This window comes from Canis lupus, chromosome 35 (assembly GCF_011100685.1).
Source record: "Canis lupus familiaris isolate Mischka breed German Shepherd chromosome 35, alternate assembly UU_Cfam_GSD_1.0, whole genome shotgun sequence".
NCBI lineage: Eukaryota > Metazoa > Chordata > Mammalia > Carnivora > Canidae > Canis > Canis lupus.
Window position 1 is genome coordinate 21,605,343 of NC_049256.1, and position 24,416 is coordinate 21,629,758.

The following is a 24,416-nucleotide window of genomic DNA, read 5'->3' on the forward strand; positions in this document are numbered from 1 at the left end:
GCAGACACAGGTGTGGGTTCTACTCAACTTAAATCAGCGTCTTTACTACTGATTTTGAGTTTGAAATGTAATGTAAAGGAAATATAATATCAGAAAGCCTCCCGTAGAGTTAAAGATTAAAGACACTTTCTCAGGCACCTGGGTGGCTCAGCAGTTGAGCTTCTGCCTTTGGCCCAGAGAGTGATCCCTGGGTCCTGGGATCGAGTCCCACGTTGGGCTCCCTGCACAGAACGTGTTTTTCCCTCTGCCTGTGTCTCTGTGTCTCTGTGTCTCCCATGAATAAATAAATTAAAGCTTAAAAAAAAAAAAAAAAAGAGCCTTTCAGCTTAGTATCAAATTTCAAGTGTCTCAGTTGTCATGTTGTAAAGGATTGCATAGTCTTCTTCAGTAGTATGGAGTGTCCCATTTTGGACTGAATCAAAATAATTCCTTTCCAGCGTTATTCAGCATCTTGGTTTAAAACTTGGTATATGCGAAGAAGTGTGGATTCCTGAGAAATCATTTTGTAATTCAGACCTTGAAGTACATGGCCTCTCCTCTCCTGATCACTTTGAGTTAGTGCCACTGTAATCTCTGATCCCAGAGGGGAGACAGTGTGCAGAGTTTTTGTGGCTAAGTGGTAGTTCTGACCCAGGCTCTTGGGGCTGGTGAGGTTTCCCACTGACTGCTGGGATAGCCCCTGGCGACAGGAGTAGTTGGCATCTTGCACTTGCAGTTGGAGGCGGAGTCTGTGGTCCACCAGGTGGACCTGGGCTGTCTGCCTTTATCACCATGTGCTTTCTCGTGGTATCTGTTGGAGCTGTGGGGGCCCAGCCTCGGTCATGGAGGTTCTTATTTGCTATCTCCCTGGCATCCTTTTGTGTATAGTTGTTTCTCATGTTCTTTCTTTTCCTCCAATGCATTGGGGATGGTGTCTCAGGTTACAATAACAAAAAACTGAAGACCACGTGGTATACGCAACAGAAATTTACTTCTCAGTTATGAGACTGTGAAGTCCAAGATCAAGGCATCAGCAGATTCATGTCTGGTGAGGGCTGCTTCCTGGTTCATGGACAGCTGTCTTCTCGATCTGTCCTTGTACCGTTGAAGGTGGAAGCAGGAAGGAGCTCCCTGGGATCCCTTTTATAAAGACATTAATCCTGATGAGGGTACAGCCGAGGCCCCACTTCCAAAAGCCATCCCGTTGTGGATTAGGTTTTGACTCCGGGAATTCAAGAGCACACATTCAGTCTATGGCAGATGGGTTCATATATTGTGTGGTTAGGCCTCCCAACAAAGCCGAGAATAGAGCAATGAGTCACAGACGGCTAGAACCAAGACGGAACTTCACTGTCAGCCAGTCCTCCCGAATGTGAAGACCGAGGCCTAGAAGGTTTTGGTGATTTCTACGGGGTAACTCAGTTGGTAACAGAGCGGGGAGCACTGGGGATTCATTTCAGTCTCCTTTCTACTGGTCCTAGTCACTTCTGCGTCTGGGCTTGTAATCATATGTGGATTTCTCTAGCTCATCACTAGGTGTATCCAGGAACATCCAGGAACATCCACCATCTCCATAACTACATGAGTGAAAATGTGGCTGCTTCTTCTTTTGTGTGTTCTTTTTCTTTTATTATTACTATTTTTAAGATTTTATTTATATTCATGAGAGAGACACAGAGAGAGGCAGAAGCAGGCTCCCTGTGGGGAGCCCGTTGTGGGACTAGATCCCAGGACTCTGGGATCATGACTTGAGCCGAAGGCAGATGCTTCACCAACTGAGCACCCAAGGCACTCCCTCCTTTTCCTTTTTAATACTTGCTGTGGCCATATGTTGGGAGTCCGTTGAACATTTTCAAATCAAAACTGTTGAATAATTTCGAGTGTTCATATTCATTACCCCTCAATAAATACAAATATCACTTGTGGTCCTGAAAGTGTACAAAACAGAGGAGTTTGCGGGCTTGAGCGCCAATGTACGGGTACCTTCATTTTGAAATTTATTTTGTTTGCAATTAGCAAAAGGTTAAAAAAAAAAAAGTCCCTTTCTGAAAGTTTGGCTGAGGTCCTAGAATTTGTACATGCCTTTGCAATATACTCACAGTATACTCCCTCGGCCCCCATTCTTGGCTTCTTCCACTGACCAACATAGGGAGGAAAAGGAAGGGGTTTCCCTTCTGCCACCAGAAAATGGTCAAAACTTTATTAAAATAATTTTTAAAAGTTGTTGCAAAACACATATAATATAAAGTTTACCATCTTAACCATTTGTAGTGTATATGGTTCACTTATATATATATATATATTTTAAATATTTTATTTATTTATTCATGAGAGACAGAGAGGCAGAGACATAGGCAGAGGGAGAAGCAGGATCCTCATGGTGGCCTTAGGTGGAATTCGATCCCAGGACACTGGGATCATGCTCTGAGCTGGAGGCAGACACTCAACCACTGAGCTACCCAGTGGTCCCTTAGTTCAGTTATTTTTTTTTAAAGATTTTATTTATTCATGAGAGACACACACACAGAGAGAAAGAGAAGCAGCCTGATGTGGGACTCGATCCCAGGTCTCCAGGATCACACCCTGGGCTGAAGGCGGCGCTAAACCGCTGAGCCACCCAGGCTGCCCCCTACTTCAGTTATATTAAGTACATTTTATCATTGTTGACCATCACCACTATCCATCTGCAGGTCTCTTTCATGTCAAGGAATTGAAACTCTGCATATGAAAATATTTTGTCTATACACATAAATCCATGAAGCTGAAACAGTAAAATTCTAATGGTAGAAAGTGCAGTAGTGACATATCACTATTTTGATTTGTATTCTCCATATTAACATTTCTCCATCTTCACCCAACACTTATCTGGTTTTGCTATAAATATTCTCATTTAATGCTCAGAACTCATGAGAGGTAGACATTAGTATTCCCATTTTATAATTGAAGAAATTGAGCTGGCACGAGGAGAGAGGTAATGATGGAGTCAGAATTCCAGCTCAGTGCTCTGACCCTGAAATCCTTTCTTTTTCCATTACTCTGCCCTTCAAAAGACTGTTACTGATATTTTCTTCATCTATCTGCCCTATCTCTTTATTTCGTGGGGCTGGGGTAGGTGTTGAGAAGGTGGATTTGTGGCATTTGTTTTAAAATATGGGTCTTGCTCTAACAATAGACAGTCTTGTTCATAACCTTGGGCATCTCATCAGATCAGGGATTATTGTGCTTTGCCTAAACACTTACTAGATGTAGCAGATGTCTATTCAAATATTACTTTTAAAAATGCCTGGAATTGTATTTAAATTGCTTCCATTATTCACTAATTAAATTGCAGATTGTTTCTCCTGGGGATTTTTGCACTAGGCTGAGTTTCTTCAATTGTTTGTGTTGGACAATGACAAAATAAATCTTTTGCTTTGTAGCTTAGTGGGAAAATCCTGCCGAATGGGCTACGTAAATCCACAATCATCCTACAACAGACCTATTTTTTTTAAAAAGAACACACACACAACAATCTATTTTCTTCTTTTTGGCAAGATGGAGCGTGGACAGATAGTGGGCCTTTGTTTTATTTTTTATTTTAAGCCCAGTGCTTAAAATACCTGGAGGGGTCTTAAATACAATGGAGGCCCATGTGTTCTATTGAAAGTGTCAGCTCCCTTGGTCGGTACGGATTTTACCAAGAACAGCACAATGGAATTCAGATATTTTAAAACCACATGTGTGTCTCCCACATGGCTGCCCCCATTTAAATCTTTAATCAGTCTTTTTAAGGGGTTAGGCGCTGCAACCAGTTTGCCCTAGGACTTCATCCAGGGTCCTTATCAGTTGTCATTGCCCTGCTATCCTGCTTGCAGAGTCTCCCCTGTGCTATTTTCATTTGCAGAGAGAGGGAAGAAAAAAACAAATTGGGACAAGGAATGAGACAGAAGAGTTCAGTGTCCTTCCAGACCAGGGGCTTGTCACAGGAGGACCTTGACATTTATTTATTTATTAAAAAAAATTTTTTTTGTATGTTCAATAATCTGTACACCTAACGTGGGGTGCAAACAGACAATCCCAAGATCAAGAGTCACCTGCTCTACCGTCTGTGCCAGCCAGGAGCCCTGACCTTGACATTTTTTGAACAGGAATGTCTGCTTGTGCTTCAAATGTAAATCATTTACATTTCCCTAAAAAAAAAAAATGCACAACAGTTTTGCTCTTGAGATAATTAAGACTCTCTGCTTTCAGAATAAATAAATTCTTGACAGCTCTGAGCACTGGCTTTGGGACAGTGTCTCTGCCAAGCCTTTCACACACGTTATTCTATTTAATTGCAGTGTGGTGAGGAAGGTGGTATTCTCCCCATTTTATAGATGAGGAAAGTGAGAATCGGTGAGGATAAGAAAGTTTGGCTTGAAGGTCATACTGGTAACAAATGCCAGATCTGGGTTTGTGTGCATTCTATGATGTAATTGCTTAGGATTTGAAAAAAGCAACAGGATAGTTGCTGTTATTAATGTTTTTTGGACTTGAGAACTCATGTGGAAGTGAGGCGAGCATATGGATGTTACAGACAAAGTTGGATAAAATGTAAGAATTGAGTTCTGCTCAACGATGTGCTAACACTGGGCCAGCTGAAGCTGGGAGCTCTCGACTTTCCAAATTATCAGTTGGGAAATGGAATGCTTTTACAAATCATGTGTCTTTGAGTGATCCTAGACAGTTGGTGAGAAAGAGTTTGTCACCAACATAAATAATCAGAGAGAAGTTGGATATGCCTGAAGCTACCCAGAGATCTCCACATGGAGCTGCTGAGAGGAGACTGGGGAGTGTGAAGAAATGAAAGTTGCTTGGTGTTCAGGATCAAAGAGGGCTGAATCTTCACACCACAGGTAAAAAAGGACAATGGCGAATAACAGAACCAGCAGAGACATTTCCTTCTGGATTCATTCAGCAAAGGATGTCTATAAACTCTAACGACAGAAGGAAATACATCAGCCCTGGTTTTGTCAGATCAAAATGCAGGATCAGATTTAAAAGGGGGTCTTCACATACATAGTCCCATTTTGAGACACCCTGTGGCTTATAAATTGTGTTGTAGGTAAAAACCTATTTTAGTCTCATATATTTAATTTATTTTAAAAATAAAAACACTCCTTTCCACAGATCGTCATACCACTTTATTGTTAGGGACAAATTACAAATTACCCTAGTTAGTTTTTTTTAAGATTTTATTCATTTATTCATGAAAGACAGAGAGAAAGAGAGAGGCAGAGACATAGGTAGAGGGAGAAGCAGGCTCCATGCAGGGAGCCCGATGTGGGACTCCTGGGATCCTGACCTGAGCTCAAGGCAGATAGATGCTCAAGCAGTGAGGCACTCACATGTCCCGCTCTAGTTAGTTTTTGGAATGAAATGTAGGTATTTTGTTCTTAATATTGTTTCCCAGTGTTAGTTTTGAGAGGTTATATGGCAGGTGCTTTGTGTTGTTCTGTAGCCACGTTGTAGTGTTTCAGAAACACTGAGGTAGCTCAGTACCCTTTTGTAGGATAGTGGTGATATGACTACTGCAGGGGGTTGTGGAGCCAGGAGGAATGAAATGTTGCTGCTTATTTCTGAATGTCAAGTCATGGAGACCTACTTTTTTTTTTTTTTTTTAATCTTTTCATGCTTCAAGTTTTTCAAGCATGTATTACTTGGGTGTTTTTTCTCCATTTCTTTGCTGCCTCTTCTCATGGGATCTTTGTGCTCTGGCACTCACCTGCTAATGTGGATCTTTGAATCACATTTTCGATGAAAAGGCATAGGAAAAGAGTTTGACACCTTTCATGAGACAAATGAAAATTGTTCCATGTTTGTATAATAAAATGTTTTCTTCACTGAAACTAGCAGGATTTCATTTATTTAGGAGTGTGTATGTGTGTCTGTCTTGTCTATCTGTCTCACCAGCCTTTTATTTATTTATTTATTTTTTAAAAAGATTTTATTTATTTGTTTGAGAGCGAGAGAGAGTGAGCACAACAGCAGGGAGGGAGGGTGAGGGAGAAGCAGGCTCCCTGCAGAGCAGGGAGCCCAAGCTGGGGCTCCATCCCAGGACCTCAGGATCATGACCTGAGTTGAAGGCAGATGCTTAACCGACTGAGGCATACAGGTGGCTTCTCACTGGCCCTTCATGAGAACGTTTTGAAAGCAATGGATCTTCACCCCAAGAAGAAACCCATACATTCTCATGCACATAAGATTTTTTTCATATAATTTCAAATGGTGGATTCATCCCTGCTCTTGGCTATGAGTCCTTTGTTCTGAATTACCAAAAGTCATTTTGAATATACTTGACTTTGGGCACAATTTGTGTGGTCCCCAGAGAAAGGTGACCTTTGAGGTTGTTTGAGACAGTAGGAGATCTGGACATATCTAGATTTCATGCCCATGCAATACAGGTCACACTTTATATAGAGAGAACTTGAGTCTGAGAGTGTGTTTCCTGGGGATGTTGGATTGGTGAGAAATGGGACCAGAAAAATTCATGGCTTAGTTTTTTTCTTTTCTTTCTTACTTTTTTATTTTCTTTAAAGATTTTATTTATTCACTCATGGAAGACACAGAAAGAAAGAGAGAGAGAGGCAGAGACACAGGCAGAGGGAGAAGCAGGCTCCATGCAGAGAGCCCAACTCAGGACTCGATCCCAGGTCTCCAGACTCACGCTCTGGGCGGAAGGTGGTGCTAAACCGCTGAGGCACCCAGGCTGCCCCTTACTTTTTTTTTTTAGCTTTGAACATCCACTGAACATGAAGATTTACAATAATAAATGCAGTGAAAACAAATAAACATTTACAGCTACTTTGGCTCTGTGAGTGAGAACAGAGATATCCTTGAAGGCAAGGACTATATCCTATTGATGTATGCTCAGGGAGCTCCCATATGTACTTAAATATGGGCTCTGGGAGTGCAAGAGCCAGTCTTCATTAGACATCTCCTGGGAGGAGATAAGTTTTGGGTTGGAGCTTCATCTTGAGTCTTCTGGGATTTAAACTATTTTCCCCTATGATTTCCCAGTGATAAACCACCAGCACAGGAGGAAAACCCAGAAGAGTGTAAAGACCTCCCTGCCCTCCTTTCTCCTCCTGGGAGGAAGGGGCCCCTCACTCCTCAGCTCCTGACTGCTGTTTGAGAGTACTGCTGCAAAACAAGAGTTTGTAAGTCTTGGCCTAAAAGGAGCCCAAACTGTCATCTTAGAGCACATGTACCACCCTACTAGCAATATGTAACAAAAGGCCACAAAACAACAAACTTGACTTCATCCTCCTGTAAGTTCCAATAATCCCGTGTTTATACTCATGTGACCTCTATATGTCATGCCTTATCATCACCTTAGTTCATATACCAGACTGAAAAGCTCTTAAATTAGGTCAGAGGTCTTTTTCTAAACAGCTCAATGGTCCTTTTACTGCCAAAGCCAGCCAGGCATGTTGCTGGTATTCAGCAAATAGTTGCCGAGCAAATATTAAAAGGGCCAGATAGCTAGTGTCCTTTAGAATCTCTAAACATTCCCTTTCAAATTGTTTCCAACTCCTGGCCAAGTTGGAACAATGATTCAAGGTTATATTGTCAGAGGCTGAGCCATTGCCTTGCTATTAATTAGTCTTGTAATTTATCCTAAGTCTACATAGCAAGTAAACCATACTATTTACATTTTTGGTTTTCTATTGATGTTTATGATGCATAGAATCATGATGGGTGGACTTATGGTCATATTCTGGTAATTTTATTACACGGGTTCAGTCGTTGGCAGGGATGAAACAGATTCCTTCATTAAGTTCATTAAATTCATGGACTCTCATATGCTAGTTATTATTTTATATACACTGCGATAAAAATATGAGTGAGAAGTGGTTATCCGCTTATAAGCAGCTCTCAGGTTGGTAGGCAGACAGATGCATGAGTAGTAATTGCAATATCTAATGTGTTAAGTGGCCTGAAAGAGGTAAGGAAAGAAAGGGCCAAGGAATAATTGATTTTGCCTGGGCCTGAGGAGAATATGCCAGGTCCAAGGACAGGGTGAGGAATGAGATTGGAATGGCAACATTGCGAACAGAGGAAATGCCTATGCAAAGCACATAGGAAGGTGTGCAGATCTCTGAGTAGCGTGCGGGCGTCTAGGATGCCAGGAATCACTGGTGATGATGAGATGGAGATGTGTAGATACTCTAGACGGGTTTTGAAGCCTCTGTGTAAAGTCCTTTGGATTTCCTCTTGCAGGTACTGGGTGCTTTTGAATGGGTGAAAGCAGGTTCTGACTACCACTTTTTTTTTTTTTTAAAGATTTTATCTATGTATTTGAGAGAGAGAGAGAAATAGCATGAGCAGGGGAGGGGCAAACGGACAAGCAGACTCCCCATTGAGTACTGAGCCTGATGCAGGGCTCAATCCCAAGACACTGAGACCATGACCTGAGCTGAAACCAAGAATCAACTGAGCCACCCAGGTGCCCCATTACTACCACTCTTTTTATAGTAAACATCTACACCCAGATCTGGGTTCTTGCCTGAGGTGAATAGTAATAAATGGGGACCATAATTGGCCAGAGAAGCGATTTCTTTTTCTTTTTTAAGATTTTATTTATTAATTCATGAGAGACACACACACACACACACAGAGGCAGAGACACAGGCAGAGGGAGAAGCAGGCTCCATGCAGGGAGCCGGATGTGGGACTCGATCCCGGGTCTCCAGGATCACATCCAGGGCTGAAGGCGGCGCTAAACTGCTGAGCCACCCCGGCTGCCCCCCACCCCCCACCCTTTTTTAAGACTGAGAAGCTATTTCATCCACTCCAACAAATAGTCAGCGAAGCTTACAGAAAATGTAGTGTGGGGCATGGTGACTGGCTGCCACATTGAAATCGTTTTAGAAAGTGAGGAGCTCCTCCTGAAGATAAGGTTATTTGTTTGTTTAGAATTAAGAGAAACAAACATGAACTTGAAGTGTTTCTCATTTTGGCAGTTTGACTTGGGAATCTGAGAAAGACCAACATTGTTATTAGTGCTGCCCTTTTTGAATTGGCTTTACCTGGGAGTAAAGAGTAGCAACCAGCGGTATAATTAACATAGGAACCACAACAAACATTTAAAATACTCAATCTAGGTTTAAATATATAAATATATAAATATAAATATAAATATAAATATAAATATAAATATAAATATATATATGAGTTTGATATGCCAACATATAAGACCCAGTGCTCATCCTGTCATGTGCCCCCCTCAGTGCCTGTCACTCAGTCCCCTCATCCTCACGCCCACCTCCCCTTCCACTACCCCTTGTTCATTTCCCAGAGTTAGGGGTCTCTCATGTTCTATCACCCTCTCTGATGTTTCCCACTCATTTTCCCTCCTCTCCCCTATAATCCCTTTCACCGTTTCTTATATTCCTGGTGTGAGTGAAACCGTATAATGATTGTCCTTCTCCGATTGACTTACTTCACTCAACATAATACCCTCCAGTTCCATCCACATCAATCTAGGTTGTTTGGTGGGGTAAGACAACTACTTAGACCCAGAATAACCTGCATAACTGGATTGACATGTTCTGGCCTCATAGTCAGTGTCTGGCAAGTAGTTCTAATAAAAACAGCTTCAGGGGGCACCTGGGGAGCTCAGTCAGTTAAGCATCTGACTCTTGATCTCAGCTCAGGTCTTGATCTCAGAGTCATGAGTTCAAGCCCTGCATTGGGCTCCTGGCCTAACATGGGGCCCACCTAAAAAAGAAATAAAAACAATACCACTTTGTCACACACTTAGTGGCATTGTGGCCCTGTTCATTCTTTTATCCAAAACCAAATATTTATGGAACACCTACTGAGTGCTAGTCTTAGAGGTTAAGTTTTAGGAAACATTTGAAAAAGAGGCCCTCTTTGTAGCCCATTTCTAGGGAAAAACTTACCATGGAGACTTCCAGGACTGTTTGAGTGTAAAAACTTTCTCATTAATTAATTAATTTATTCAGTAGAATAAATCTTGATCACTCACAAAGTGCTGGGCCCTAGGCTGGGCATTTGGTGTCCGGAGGGAATTCAGTATTGAATGCTGTAGACTCAGCCCTTGTCTTAATGGAATTTGCATTCTAGGAAGATATGTATGGATAGCGACAGCATTGGAGTGGAGCATGAGAAATGCTTGGACAAGTTAAATACAGGGAAAATTAAAATGGTTTAGCCTGGCTGTACCGTGAGGTGTGCTGTGGAAGCAGAGAGCAGGGTGGATCTGGTGCCCAGCCGGCTGGTGTTTGGAGCTCTGAGTGTTGAGGATTTACTCTAATGCCAGAAAGAGATTTGCTACCTAGAAAGATTGGGCAGCCTGTGTGTGAAGAGGGTTTGGGCTGAATTTGAAGACAGACCAGACAGATCCTGCCCTAATCCTAATCGGGTTGGTAGATGATTTGTAACTCTACAAGGGGCGGGGCTGTGGGAATGCAGAAGAATGGCTGGAATGGAAGATTTTTGTTAGGTAGGATCTAAATAGGACTTGGTGAGTGACTGGAGGTGGGGATCTTGAGCAGCTATGGGAAGAGGATGCTCTCCTATCCACTAGGAAACACAGTACTTATCTATGGAGGTGAACATTATTTTCAGTTGTAATTCAAAAGAATTAATACAAACTGACATAAGAACCTTGTCCTTTGCTAGCGCAGCCAGCGGACAGATGCATTAGAGAGAGGAAGGGAAGAAACTCAGAAGGGTGACCGCTACAATTTTGATTTTTCTCTCTACTTTCCAATTTCAAGGCCAGTTGAATATGCCTCATTAGTTGGAGGGAGACTGATCCTATAATCTGTTTCATTTTCAGAGAACTAGAGAGATGGATACTTCCTTGGAGAAGGTGATTTTTGCAGCCTTTGAATAAAAGCACTTCCAGTTCTACCTTCAGCTGAAAATCAGTGGTGTCTGGTGTTTATCAGAAGCCACTCAACACTCTCATGCCCAGGTCACCGGCACTCATATTTTCTGACTGTCACTTTGAGCCAAATAATCTCTAATGGTCCCCAACTGCTAGGATCTCCAGCTCCCATTCTCTTGGATCTTCAATTTTTTTGTTAATTAAAAAAAAAAAAAAACTCTTCTAGTAAGGCACATTTGATTTGTTGCTGAATTAATGTTTTTCTCCTTTTGAACATGTCATCTAGGTCGTTAATGGAAAAATGTAGTCTGTGGTGCTGCAGGGTTTATCCATTTTATTTTAATATGTTTTAAATATAAAATATAAAAACTGCGCTGTTAAAAGAATGTATAGCTGGAATTTTAATTTGATTATCTTTCCCAATTTTCTCAGGCTTTCATAGGCAAGTACTTGTTTGAACAGCTGTACTCCTGTAAATCTCAGTAACAAATGAATGAGGAATGATTTTTTTGTGTAGCAAGTCAGATGAAAGGAACTTCCTAAGAAAGATCGTTAAGAGAGGAAGGAAAACTAGCAAATATTTGAGAAATTTAGCAACTATTTAAAACAAAATAAAGCAGTTTACTCTAATAATTCTTTCCTAATGATCTTAAAATGTGCTGTCACTAATAGAGAAGCAGCTTCTTATTTCATTTCGGTTTTAATCCTGGGTGGAGATAAAATTTAAAACTGGAGTCAGCACGAAAGGAGAAATGCTACAAACTGAGATGCATAAAAAATGGGGATGTAGTCAGTTTTCTATTATCTAATTTTCCTGCATCTATACGTGTTAGCCAATGCTGGCGTGGGGGGAGGAGCGGGGGCGGGGCTGTGAAATCTGTCTGCCTCCAATCACAAAGAGATCCAATTAACATGTGAAAAGATACTCGAAAGAGCTGTGGGATAGAAAGGCTTTGGGCTTTCAACATCTTACCTACTGGATAGATTTGAAAGCATAAAATAAAGCTAAAGTCAATTCAGGGAAACATTGATTCACCCAACTGAATAAACAACTTACTGAATTTGCTAATCTAATTAATCAAACTCTGCTTCTCCTTTCCAAAGTAGATTCACAGGCAGTAAAATAAATTAAGTCAACATTTCCAGCCCCCCTCCCTCCACTTACTAAAAATAAGCTTTCTTTCCCTGGGTAAATCGGTCATTTAAATTCCCAAGGCTGTACTAGGGCAGTCCACTGGCAGGAAGCAATTGTATGGATGCAAAATCGTTTCTCTGCAGATTGCAGAGCTTGGGTTCTGAGTATCATATCTCAGCTCTACCACCTTAACTGATGAATAAAATAAATATGAGCTGAAGTTGTTTTTAGAGATAAATAGCCTATGGATGATGTTGATTTGCAGATAGGGGAGCCTGTGACTTAGAGATGTACTGTAATGGTAGGAAATAACAACTTCGGGGAAAAAAAAATCCTGGAAAATTAAAGGATGTTTAAAAAAAAATTTTTTTTAAAGATTTTATTTATTTATTCATGAGAGACACAGAGAGAGAGGGAGAGAGAGAAGCAGGCTCCATGCAGGGAGCCTGATGTGGGACTTGATCCCGGGTCTCCAGGATCAGGCCCTGGGCTGAAGGCGGCACTAAACCGCTGAGCCACCTGGGCTGCCCAGGATGTTTAAAATTTGAAAACAGTTGTAATTGTGAAAATTTAAGAGACCAAAAGTAGTAAAAATATTTCAGTTCAGTAGTCTGCAGGCCTGGTCCTTGATGTTGAGTTTCCTTAACTTTATTTTTAAAAAGATCTTATAAAAAAAATAAATAAAAAATAAATAAATAAAAAGATCTTATTTATTCATGAGAGACACAGAGAGGCAGGGACACAGGCAGAGGGAGAAGCAGGCTCCATGAGGAGAGCCTGACGTGGAACTCGATCCCATACCTGGGGATATGCCCAGAGAGGAAGGCAGACACCCAACCGCTGGGCCACCCAGGCACCTGAGTTTCCTTAACTTTAAAACACTAGAATCAGATTCAGTTTTAGGTTGCTTGTGTATACATATGGTTTAGTAACTTTATATACACGTGCGTTCACATAGTTACAGAGCACAAGGGAGAGGGAGGGACAGAGGAAACAGAGAACACAAAGGAAAGGAATGTAAGGTGGTGAATGGCAGGTGCTATGCAAATTAGCCAAAATATAATATATGGATGGATAGTCTAGATAACAAGTCAAGTGTGAGACAAGACGTAACACTAGATTTTTTTGCTTTTTAAAGGTATGATACCAAGATGCAGAAATAAGACTACAGATTACAATTGAGAAGGAGATATGCCACAAAGCATATCCTTGCCTTCACCATGAACTGGCACACTTCCGAGGAAGTGCAAAGTGCTTCCAGATGACTTCTGAATGCCACCAACTGTAGTCACCTTGCTGGTGCCCTCCCTTGGAGGAGGATCAAAGAATCCCCAAGGATTGCCTTTCCCCACATTTCCTTCTGTGAGGGACCTATTTCTATTCTTTCCAGTCTTATTCACCCTAGGATATTATGCTCAAAACTCACTTATATGCCCAGCTAGTCTTAATTAAAATGTAAGGGAAGATTAGGGCATGATCAAATGAAGTTCTGAATATACTTGAATAGTCGGGCAACAGTTTAATGGATTAAATAGTTCTTGGAGGTACTTCTTTTTCTGACAGTAAGTCTTACTAGTGCTGTCATTTCTTAATACCCTTTTCTACTTCTAGAAAAGGCTCAACGTTCTCTTTTAACTTACAGATTATTTTGCTATCTGGAAACTCATGCCCACCTCTTTGACTTCGGGTCAAAATTGCTTTCCTCACAGTCTGACTGGGAAAGTTGTAAAACATTAGAATGTCCTTCAGCGGTGGGCTGTGGAATGTCATGTAAGTTATTACTACTTTTTTTCAGAATGTGATGGATTTTCATGTGCAGATTTGGTTGTGTAGATAGCCAAACCAGATGGGTGTCTGAGAATTCACGCTGTAATTTATTGAGTTACCCTTAACATTCAAATTGGGAAAGAATATGGCTAGATGCAGGTGAAGATGATAAACATTACCTTGTTTTAATTGTGATGGCCAAGTCATCCTTAAAAAACTTACAATTTCCTGTAATATTTACCCCAACTCCAATCTGCATGGTCAGGCATTACTACCTACTGAGTCACTCTGTGTGAAGCATTAAGCATAGTGTCTAGGACCACTTAAGTGTGCTTATAAATGTTAGCTATCATTGTTTTTATTTTCAATATATATAGTAAAAATATTTATTTTTATATTTAATTTTATTTTGATTTTATAATAAAAGTATTTTTATATTGTCTGTGCTCTTATATGGTGACTCATACATCATACACACATTCAAGTAGTCATAAATGTTTTATTTTTTTTTAAAGGTTTTATTAATTTATTTGAGAGAGAGAGAGAGAGAGAAAGAGAGAGAACACGAATGGCAGAGGGACAAGGACAAGCAGACTCACTGCTGAGCAGGGAACCTGCCATATGGCTTGAGGCTTGATCCCAGGACCCCAGGATCATGACCCAAACCAAAGGCAGATGCTTAACTAACTGGGCCACCGAGGTGCACCCCCCAAAATTTGGTTCTTAAAAATAATTATTTCTTTCTGCAGATAACAAACGCAAGCTCTCTGTCCTAAAAATGATGGTCTACCTTTTATAATAATGTGTCACCTTGTAATATATTCCTTTACGTCTTCTGGATTGTGAGTTCATTTGAGGTCAAAACCATGGGAACCAAAAAAATTCATGTCCTTACCTTGAACTAGTTTAGGATTAGAAAGGTAAATCACAAAGTGCTTTGCATTGATAAAACTATTTTTATTAAAAAAAATTTTATTAGCACTTAACACAGTATCTTACACATAGTAAACTCTTAATAAATCCAGCTGCTAAAAATAAATAAATAAATAAATAAATAAATAAATAAATAAATAAATAAATCCAGCTACTCTTATCAGGCCGTTTGTTTTAATTGTGGCTCTCTGAATGACTTTTCATTGAAAATAAGTTTTTAGTGAGGAGGCCCAAAAAGGGATAGAGTATCATGCTAAAAGGTTGACCATTGCTGAGTTTTCTCACCAGTTTTATTAAGATGTAATTGGCATATAATACTATATAGTTTTAAGGTATACAACTTAATGATTTGAAGGATGCATATATTGCAAAATAATTACCACAGTAAGTTTAGTTAACATCCATCACCCACATAGCATTTTTTTCGTAGGACAAATTACTTCAAAAATACTGTATTCTCTTCTGGACCCATTTGGAAATATTGATAGCTGCAGTATATTGACATCCCTATTTATGGTTCAGAAGACCTTACTCTAGCAATAATAACCACTGTTACCATCGTCACAATATCTCCCTACCAACAATACCTAGTATTATATAGAGCTCCCATATCTCTTGGCACATTTGAACCTTACAATAATTCTGTGAGATATGGAGGGTAGCAGATTCTTCCGTATTTTATGGATGTGGGCAACCTTCCCAGGAAATAATGACTTCCCTAAGATCAAGTAACTGGTGTCAGGGCTCAAATCCAAGTTTCTTCAGTTCCATTGTGTTCACCGCTAGACTAATATCGCTGGCATATTCCTTAGACAGGTGAAGGGCCTGGGACTGTTTCAGTATGGGAAAGATGACCACTATCTTACCATGTTTGAAGCCTATCCTGTATCCTGTAATTAGTCTTACCCTGAAATTTCTCAGAGTGAAACTTTGAATGTATATTGCTTATGTCTATACTTATTTTGGCTTTGTAAGACTTCTTTTTCTGATATGCAAGGCCAGAGGTGGAACATGTCTTGCCACACACCCTTGTGCTCCGGCCTCTGCCCATCTCCTGGCCTCATTTCATTAAGTTCTCCCCAGCCTCACTGGTTTTCTTTTCTACCACAGGACCTTTGCACTGCTAGAATGCCATTCCCCTTTCCCCATAGTTTTGCTTGGTTGGATCTTATACATCCTTTAGGACTCAGCCTTATGGTCACCCCTTGTCCAGAGAAGACTTCCCCATAAGGATCAATGTTGCACACAACCTCAGTAAATTAATCAGAATCCTTAATTGCAAGCAACAGGAATGGAATCTGAGCAGAAGTGAAGTCTGCTGAAAGGATATTGGGAAGTTCACGGGAGAGTGCCCTTTTGGGAGGGGCAAAGAGATAGGCACATAGCTACGTTTTCAGGAGCAATGTCCAAAACTGCACCAGAGAAATAGCTCAAGAGTATGGGCTGTCACCTGTCCTGCCTCACAAGCACTAGGTGCTGTGGTTTGCAGTGGTGGTGGGAGATCTGCCTGCTTACAGCTGCTGTCAGTAGCAGTGCTGCTCTGTGCTGGGGGCTCTGCCTTGCAACAAGACTTGGCCCCCATGCTGGATACCCTGGTTGCCATCCTGGCCAGTAAAAGCAAATCAGATCCATACCAGTATGGAGTGCCCTTCCTCTCGTTGCTCACACGTGAATCCCAATTTTGCAAGGGCAGATCTCATCGGTGGTACTGAGCTCACCCTAGCTGCAAAGGAGGCCAGGGAACTGGGTTTCCTAAGTTCTATATACCCAGAAAGTGGGACTCAGAAAGCCAGAAATCACCCAACCACATTAAGGCTGCTCCAAGAGTGCTGATCACCAGATCAAATATCTTCTGCACGGAGATCAGTATTCTCATCCGTATGATGGACCAGTCATACTTACCTCACGGTGTTGCTGTAAGGATTGCATATGGTGATTTGTGAAATTGTTGAATAAACTGTGCAGAGAGACAGAAGTATAAAATAATAGTATGTATTTGCTATGACTTATATCTTTGGCCCAAACAAAATTGAATGCGTAAACGGTTGATTAATCTTCAATTCACTGTAGAGGTTTGTAAAATATGAAGGATATTCTGTTTCCCCCAAAGCATTCTAAACGCTTAGGAGAAATTGAAAAAACAGTCTTTTTTATATCAAAGTGCTTCCCTTATAAATTTATATCATCTCCACATTTTTGTTTTGTAATGGAAACATACAAAATGATGCCAAGCATAAAAAATGTGGGTGAGTTTTCAGCTACTTTTGAGCCCTTTCTGAATTTTAAGTCTTTGTTCTAATCTAGTTTTTACTCTGGTTTCCTTGGGAATACAGCCCTCTTGTTCCAAAACAGACAATGGGCTATTCAACCCTCAGTGCTCTCTACATTGGGTTTTTCTGCTATGGCCCTTTGGTGACTCTACTAGCAGGATTATTATCTTGGAAAAAAATGTAGACGTGACAGCTGAATTTTTAGCACAAGTAATAGCAGTTGTGTAAAAGAGGGTGTGCACAGAAATGCTTGTAGCAGTTGCCAGATTTCATTAATGCTAATGCTGTGGGAGTGATTCACACACTCGGTGAATGCAATTCTGGCTTTCTTCTATGGGGACACTTCCTCCATAGGAGAGGTCAATAACAATGCAATTTCAGAGGAGAAAGAGCCAGGCAGGGCTGTTTGCCTATTGGACAGAAATGTTTCTCGTATAACATAGCAGACTTTTGAGTCACAGTATTTGGCTAGCTTTCTCTTTCGATAAATATTGCATTAAAATAATATATTATCGCTAGAAAAAAGCAAAACATGATCCTGCTTTGCAGTACCAAAAATAGGGTTCTAATTCTTGGATTGTTTGATTTCTTTCATCCTAAAGTTATCTTTTATTCAGGAATATGGAGAATTCTAAGATAAGGGCTTTTAGACCTCTTTTACTTAAGTGATACTTCATACCAGATTGAAGAGCATCGTGGATTACCAGTGTTCTCATGCTGAATTTGGAAGAATTTCCTCTCAACATACACACTCTGCTTCTTCCTCCTCAACCCTTTTCCGCTTATCTACACTCATGCACACACTCACTCATTTATGCTCAACCTCAATAGGACATTTGTTTCAAGACTTATCCTTATGCTGGGTTTTAGTAAAGGTCACTCGGCCTGGAAGTGGAACTGCCTTATGAATAGCACACAAAAGCAGAGCTCTCTTGAGGTAACGGTGCACTAGGACACAGTACATTTTGGTGATTCAAAAGTTATTTCAATTATATGGACCAGTATTTGTGTGATCTGTGAATAGTTTCCAGCTATGGAAATTCTAATTCCATCTCTCAAAATACATCCTGAGCTTAAGGGAGCCGTCTCTTGATTGGGGTAGGAGGAATGAGGTACATTGGGGAGGAAATGGAATATTCAGAGCTGAAGCTTTTGCTTTAATTGGTGGTATTGGAAGGGACTTGACACTGCGCAACCCTCCCTCTTTGTCTGCAAAGGAATTCTCAGGTGACCAAGCGGGTGTATTGTGATTGCCTTTTATTTTATTGGCTTAACTGAATTCTTAGATTACTCTTTACCATTTGATATTGACAAACCATAAAATTCTTATAGAACCTGCTCAGTAGCGCCTTACAAAGAATTATCTTGCTAATAAACTCAGGGTCATTTGGAATTCAGGTTTAATTAAAATGGAAAAGTAAATGATTATGTAAAGATTTTTCCTCATTTAAACTTCTATCCTTTTGTTGTCTCTCTCCCTTTTCTCTAAATTCAAAGATAGATTTTATTTCAAACCCATTTTTGCAAGGTGAATTTTTACAGAATCTGTGGTAATACCTGTTCTGCTGTTAGCTTTTGAATTAAAGACTTTTAAAAAATATATAAATTAGAAAGGTTAAGACAAGTGTTCTGAAGTAAAGTCTGAGGGAGGCAAAAATGAAAAACAAATCTATGTTATCCAGGGATTTTTGTTTTTAAGGATGCTGTTTGAAGATAATGATTGTTTATGGACTCTTTAAAGATGTTTTCTCATAAGAGTTGCCAGATAACAGATTAGTTATCCGAGAGTGGTTTGAAAGGCCTTTTGAAATTGCCTCGGTGACAATACTACCTTACGGTACTTATAGAGCTCCTTTGAAGTTGGCTTTTTGTATTGGACAACCGGAAAATATTTTTTCTTTCCTTCTTTTATTAAACAAAAGTAATACTTGGACCAAAGGTTTAGTAAACTGGCATGGAAGAAACACACTAGTTATTTTTGTGATTGACTCAGCTTTTCATCTCTCAGCCTTTGTTGGTGGTGGCAGGATTTTTCTGAATTCAGATTCTTAGCCTAACGTATATGATGCTTTTTGTAAATTATATGTAGTTACCAGGTGCCCACTGCCATGCCTCAAAATTTGAGGGCTTCTCCCCTCAAAAGGAGCAAAGGCCGTCCTGCTGCTCCCAGGCTTGGTTGTTCAGAGAGCTTTGGATTGAGATAAACATTGTAGGTCACGGGACATTCCTGCACAACCTTTGTTATAGGCAGTCATGCTAAAAGAACAGGGAAAATGGACTGGGCTGTCAGGGGTCAAGGCTGGAGACTTGACGAGGCAGACATTGTGGTTTGGGTGAGCAGGAGTTTATGGGAGGCCACTTCAGCCCAAGCTTCTCTGAGCTCACAAAGGAGATTCACGGTCCACTGCTCTGCCAAAGCTATTTGGGCAGGCACTTTTCTTCCCAACTAGCTTTTAAGTGCTCCTGGGGCCCTCCAGCCTATTCACTTAGGCCTCTCAGATTATGAATACATAAACCTTAATGATTTTGGAGTCCTAAAGGAAGGCATAGCAACTAGAGCATCATCAAAACATGTTTCTGCTAATCGAATGAACACGTACATTGGGAAGAATCACAAATACACTCCGTTCTAGTAGTCGACGGAGTGGTGAGTTTTTACAACAGTTGAACAACATTTTTTTCTGTTTTAACAGGGATAGGATGGCTGGTACTGATGATAAATTTGCATTCCAATGGGGGAACCAGTATTGTGTGATGGATGTAACTTCTGAGAGCAGCAGAAATGATTTTAGTTTTTATGGATTGACAAAAAGTAGACGAGGCATTCGATGAATACACAAGTTGGTTATTTTAAGCATTTGGGGCCTCTCGTCTTCTCATATTCAGAAGCTGTATCTATTACACAGTTTCCCCCCTTCTTTTCAGTTTTGACTTTCAGACTAAAAATTGTGATTATCGTAAATATGTTGAGTCTCAATGTATATTTCAGTTGTTGTAAGCACTGTTTGATATAATCTGAATCCAAGTCAATTCTTTCAGGAGAGAATAGAAATATTCAGATGAAATTTGTTCTAAAAGGATTTAACCTGTAGTGTTCTGATTCTCTCTTCCCTTCAATTTTTATCAAGTTTTTAATTGCCCACTGGATGATTTATTTTAGAATTGGCCTACTTTCTTTTTTTTTTTGTCTTCAGTGCCTGTGGGCAAATGTAAATTTGCAGCTGAATTAGCAAACCAGGGATCTCTGTGTAAGTTAATAACTACAATAGGGAATCAAGTAGCTGATTTCTCTCCTTTTCTAGATTGGCCATGTATATAAGGGGGTAGAGCTAGGATTGGAAAAATAGGGGGAGTTATGGGGACTTGACTGGCTTTACATTGTTTGATTAATATGAAAGGAATGCATGTTTATCATAGAAAACAGACAAAAAGAAGAAAGGAAAATCCATTGTTCTTCACTTAGGGATAGTTATGTGAACATTTTGATATCTTTTATTTCAGATTTTTACGGTTTTTGAAATTTTTTTTTTTTTAAGTAGGCTCCAAGCTCAGCCTGGAGCCCCACAACAGGTCTTGATCTTGCAACCCTGAGATCAAGACCTGAGCTGAGATCAAGAGTCAGATCCTTAACCCCCTGGGCTACCACTCAGGTGCCCGTGAAATATTTCATACATAGGAGTGTACATGTATTTCTGTCATAAGGAGTAGCAGCACACTACCTACCTGTGCACTGCCATCCAGCCCTAACAGAAGGGAACCCATCTGGTTTTAATCCCTAATCATACCCCTTCACTTGTACTCCAGATGCAGTTTTCCTCTGTGCAGGTAAAGTTGGTTTTTAAAAATAAAACATGTTATTGTGATTATTATAAGCACAAGTCAATTTTTAACTTGCATTCTAGTTGGTTAACATGTAGTGTGTTAGTGGTTTCAGGAGTATCAGTATATTTTACATAATTCCGTCTTCTGGATTCTGTATTTGTCATTTTCTTGTGTTCATTAATATTTCCATCACACCTGTGTATGCTCCTAAATAATGTATTTTTGTATGTTTTAAATCTTTAAATAAATGGACCTGTACTGTATTTCTTCTATCACCACTTACTTTTTCCTGTTAATAATATATTTTTAAAAGATTTTATTTATTTATTTGAGAGAGAGGGAGAGAGAGAGAGAGCATGAGCAGGGGGAGGGGCAGAAGGAAAAACAGGCTCCCCACTGAGCAGGGAACCCACTGAGGACTCTTCCATCCGAGCACCCTGGGATCATGCATGACCTGAGCTGAAGACAGATGCTCAACCCACTGAGCCACCCAGGTGCCCCTCCTATGAATAATAGTACATATCTTGTGATATGTGTGGTTGTCGTACATATAATTTTACTACTGTATTATTTTGAATTCAATGGACCACAGTTTATCCAGGTCCTGTCAGTGAATATTTGGGTTTAGTTGTGTGACAGGTTCTGTCAGCCTCACCCATGACTGTTGAATCTTTCTTGGAGCTCTCAGCAACTTCCAGATGTGGGACCCTGCATCTGTGTCTGAGGGCTCTTCCCCACTGCAGCTGCAGAGAGCCATGCTGCCACTGCGTGAGGCCAGCTGGAGGTGCCCTTGGAAGCAGCTTGGGAGACGAATACGTCAGCTCCTCAGATGACTCCAGTTCCCATAGTTTCCCCATGAGATGATACTCCAGTCATCCACATAATGACTGGTTTAACAATCTACCCATTAGTAGCCGTCTTTCCTTGCCCGAATTACTTGTCCACACCTCTAACAGTTTTCCTGTTTATTTTTCCTTCTAAATGACCTCAATCTTACCTCAGGGTCTGCTTCTGAGAGAAGTTAAGACTGGTTGTTGGCAGTTTTGGTCATTGCAAATTAATACTGCTGTGGACGTTCTTGAACATGTGTCCTGGTACACAGGGCAACTATTTCTTTGGAATATATTCCCAAGTAGAATGACTAGATTATATTCATGAGTCGTGAATAAGAATTGTTATTATTTAACATTCTTGTTAATTTACCTTTGGTTTTGTGGGGAGCATAAAGTTATTTCTTACGGTTTTAATTTGCATTCCTGAAGAATTAATGAGATTGTGCATCTTTATGTATACATTATTGGCCGTTTGTGTTTCTCTTCAGTAAAAACAAATGTATATCTTCTGTTAGTTTTTCTGCTGGCCTATAGTTTTCTTTGTAGGAGCTCTTTATTTATTTATTTTAAAGATTTTATTTATTTATTCATTTATGAGAGATACAGAGAGAGAGGCAGAGACATAGGCAGAGGGAGAAGCAGGGAGCCTGATGCGGGACTGGATCCCAGGACCTGGAGATCATGACCTGAGCTGAAGGCAGATGCTCAACCATCTGAGCCACCTGGGCTGCCCTACCGGTTCTATTTTAAAGTAATCTCTACACCTGACATGGGGTTTGAATTTATAACCCCAAGATCAAGAGTTACATGCTCTTCCCACTGAGTCAGCCAGGTGCCCCTCAGCTCGCTTTCTTATTAATGCTTTTTTGGTGAACATAAGCTTAAAATAAATGAATTCAGAAGAAAGCATTAAGTCCTTCACAATTAAGTATGATATTACTTGTAGGTTTTTCTTATATGCTCCTTTAATTGCAATGTTTCGTTCATTTGTATTTAATGTAATTATTGGCTTGATTGGATTTAAATCTACCACTTAGTTATTTTCTAGTTTTCTTCTTTTCTTTCTTCTTTTCTTTCTTTCTTCTTTCTCCCTCCTTCTCCTTCTTCTTTTCCTCTTCCCTCTTCTTTCTTCCTTTTATTCTCCTATTTAATAACTCATACATAAAAGTTGAAATACAATATATTACAGTTTTAATGGCATTTTTACTATGTCAACAAGTGGAAGATTCTTTTCTCTACTGGAATCTCCAGCTGTGTAGTGGCTATCTGGAATAAAGTGTTTCTGATGGGATGGGTTTGGATATCACTCATTTAGTGAAAAATATGAAGTGTGAATTTGTAGTACTGAGCCACATTCAATGGGTGACATTGTTTGCTAATAAGGTGGCTCTTGAAATGCCATAGACTCAGACAAATATACTGGAGAACACCAAATAATTGAATGTGATACTTACTTTTGAAGACCAAGTGAGACAAGTGATGGACAATTGTAAAGTTTGGAGTTTAGAGGAACATCTGTGGGTAGCTCAACAGGTCCATGATCAAATGATCAGAGGTCCCGTGCAAGGGACCCAAACCCATGGCTCACTTCATCCATCAAATGAAGGAAGGCTTGTTGTAAAACTTTCCCACATTAATCTGCCTATAAATTCAGGAAAACTCTTAAGAAAAAGTCATTGAAATGACATTAGAGAGCTTTATAAGTCAAACTAAGTCTTGCTCCTTTAAACAGTTTAGTGTAGAGAGGTTTTCATAATGTTTATAAAGTGAGGTTGTGTGAGGTCACTGAAATGGTGTTTGTTTCTCTTGCAGCTATCTCAGTGGCAGTTATATACTGCTTGATATGCTTTGTTTGGGAATATGTGATACCATAAGACTACAATTTTTTGGGCTGTACTTCCTGATGTGACATTCTAGTCTGTGTGTAGATAGTGTGGAATACCATCACTCCTGGGATTTTAATAATGGAATGATAATAATATGTGTGACCTGAAATGGGTCTTTTTTTTTTTTTTTGAAATGGGTCTTAAACATCCTCCAGCTCTCTTACTATATAAATGTATTTTATTTTAAGTAGGCTCCATGCCCAATGTGAAATTTGCACTCAGGACTCCAAGATCAAGCACTGCATGCTCTATTGACTCAGCTAGGCACCCTAACTCTGTTACTATATAGAAAAAGAAATAGATGCAGAGAAAGAGACTTATATCAGTTACAGCAACTAGGACATCTGGGTAGATCTTGTAAAATAGAGATTCACCCACAAAATGTTTTAGTGGCTAATTATTGATTTAACAAAACTATTCACAAAAGTTTTTCTTTTGCCTATCAGAAAGTGGCTGAAGTTTCAAGAATGAGGAAGACAGGCTAAATTTCAAGAGAATGTCTATTTCCCAAGTGAGGCATTCATTAGACAATGGTGGGAAGGGGGTTAAGGATCGTTAATCTAAGTGTAGCTGTGTTCTTTCCAATCTCGTAATATTGTGACAGCCAAATTTCATACAGCCCCTGTCAGTGATTGTATTCAGGAAATGGGATGTACTTAAAAATGGTTAAAAGGGTATATTTGAAAAAAAAAAAAAAAAAGGTATATTTGGTGGTCTATATATTTGACCACAATTAGAAACATGCAAATAAATGAAAAAAAAAAAAGTAGTCTGTGGATTCATGCCATATTTTTCCTATTTCCTTGGGTGTGAGGTAAGGTAGGTTTTAATGAGTGGAACTTTTGTGCCTTTTCTCAGGGGAGATACCAACTCCTGAGGACAGGCATCTCTTTTGAAGGCAGAGCTGAGAGG

The 24,416-nt window shown here is 39.9% G+C and overlaps 1 protein-coding gene across 1 annotated transcript in view; it reads left to right on the plus strand.

Annotated features, from left to right (window-relative positions):
- LOC102151579 overlaps positions 1-24,416 on the plus strand; it is a 338,066-nt gene that overhangs the window by 53,753 nt on the left and 259,897 nt on the right. Inside the window, exon 3 of the mRNA XM_038583970.1 lies at positions 13,636-13,763. Coding sequence (XP_038439898.1) covers positions 13,636-13,763 — 128 coding nt within the window. The remainder of the gene's footprint in view (positions 1-13,635; positions 13,764-24,416) is intronic.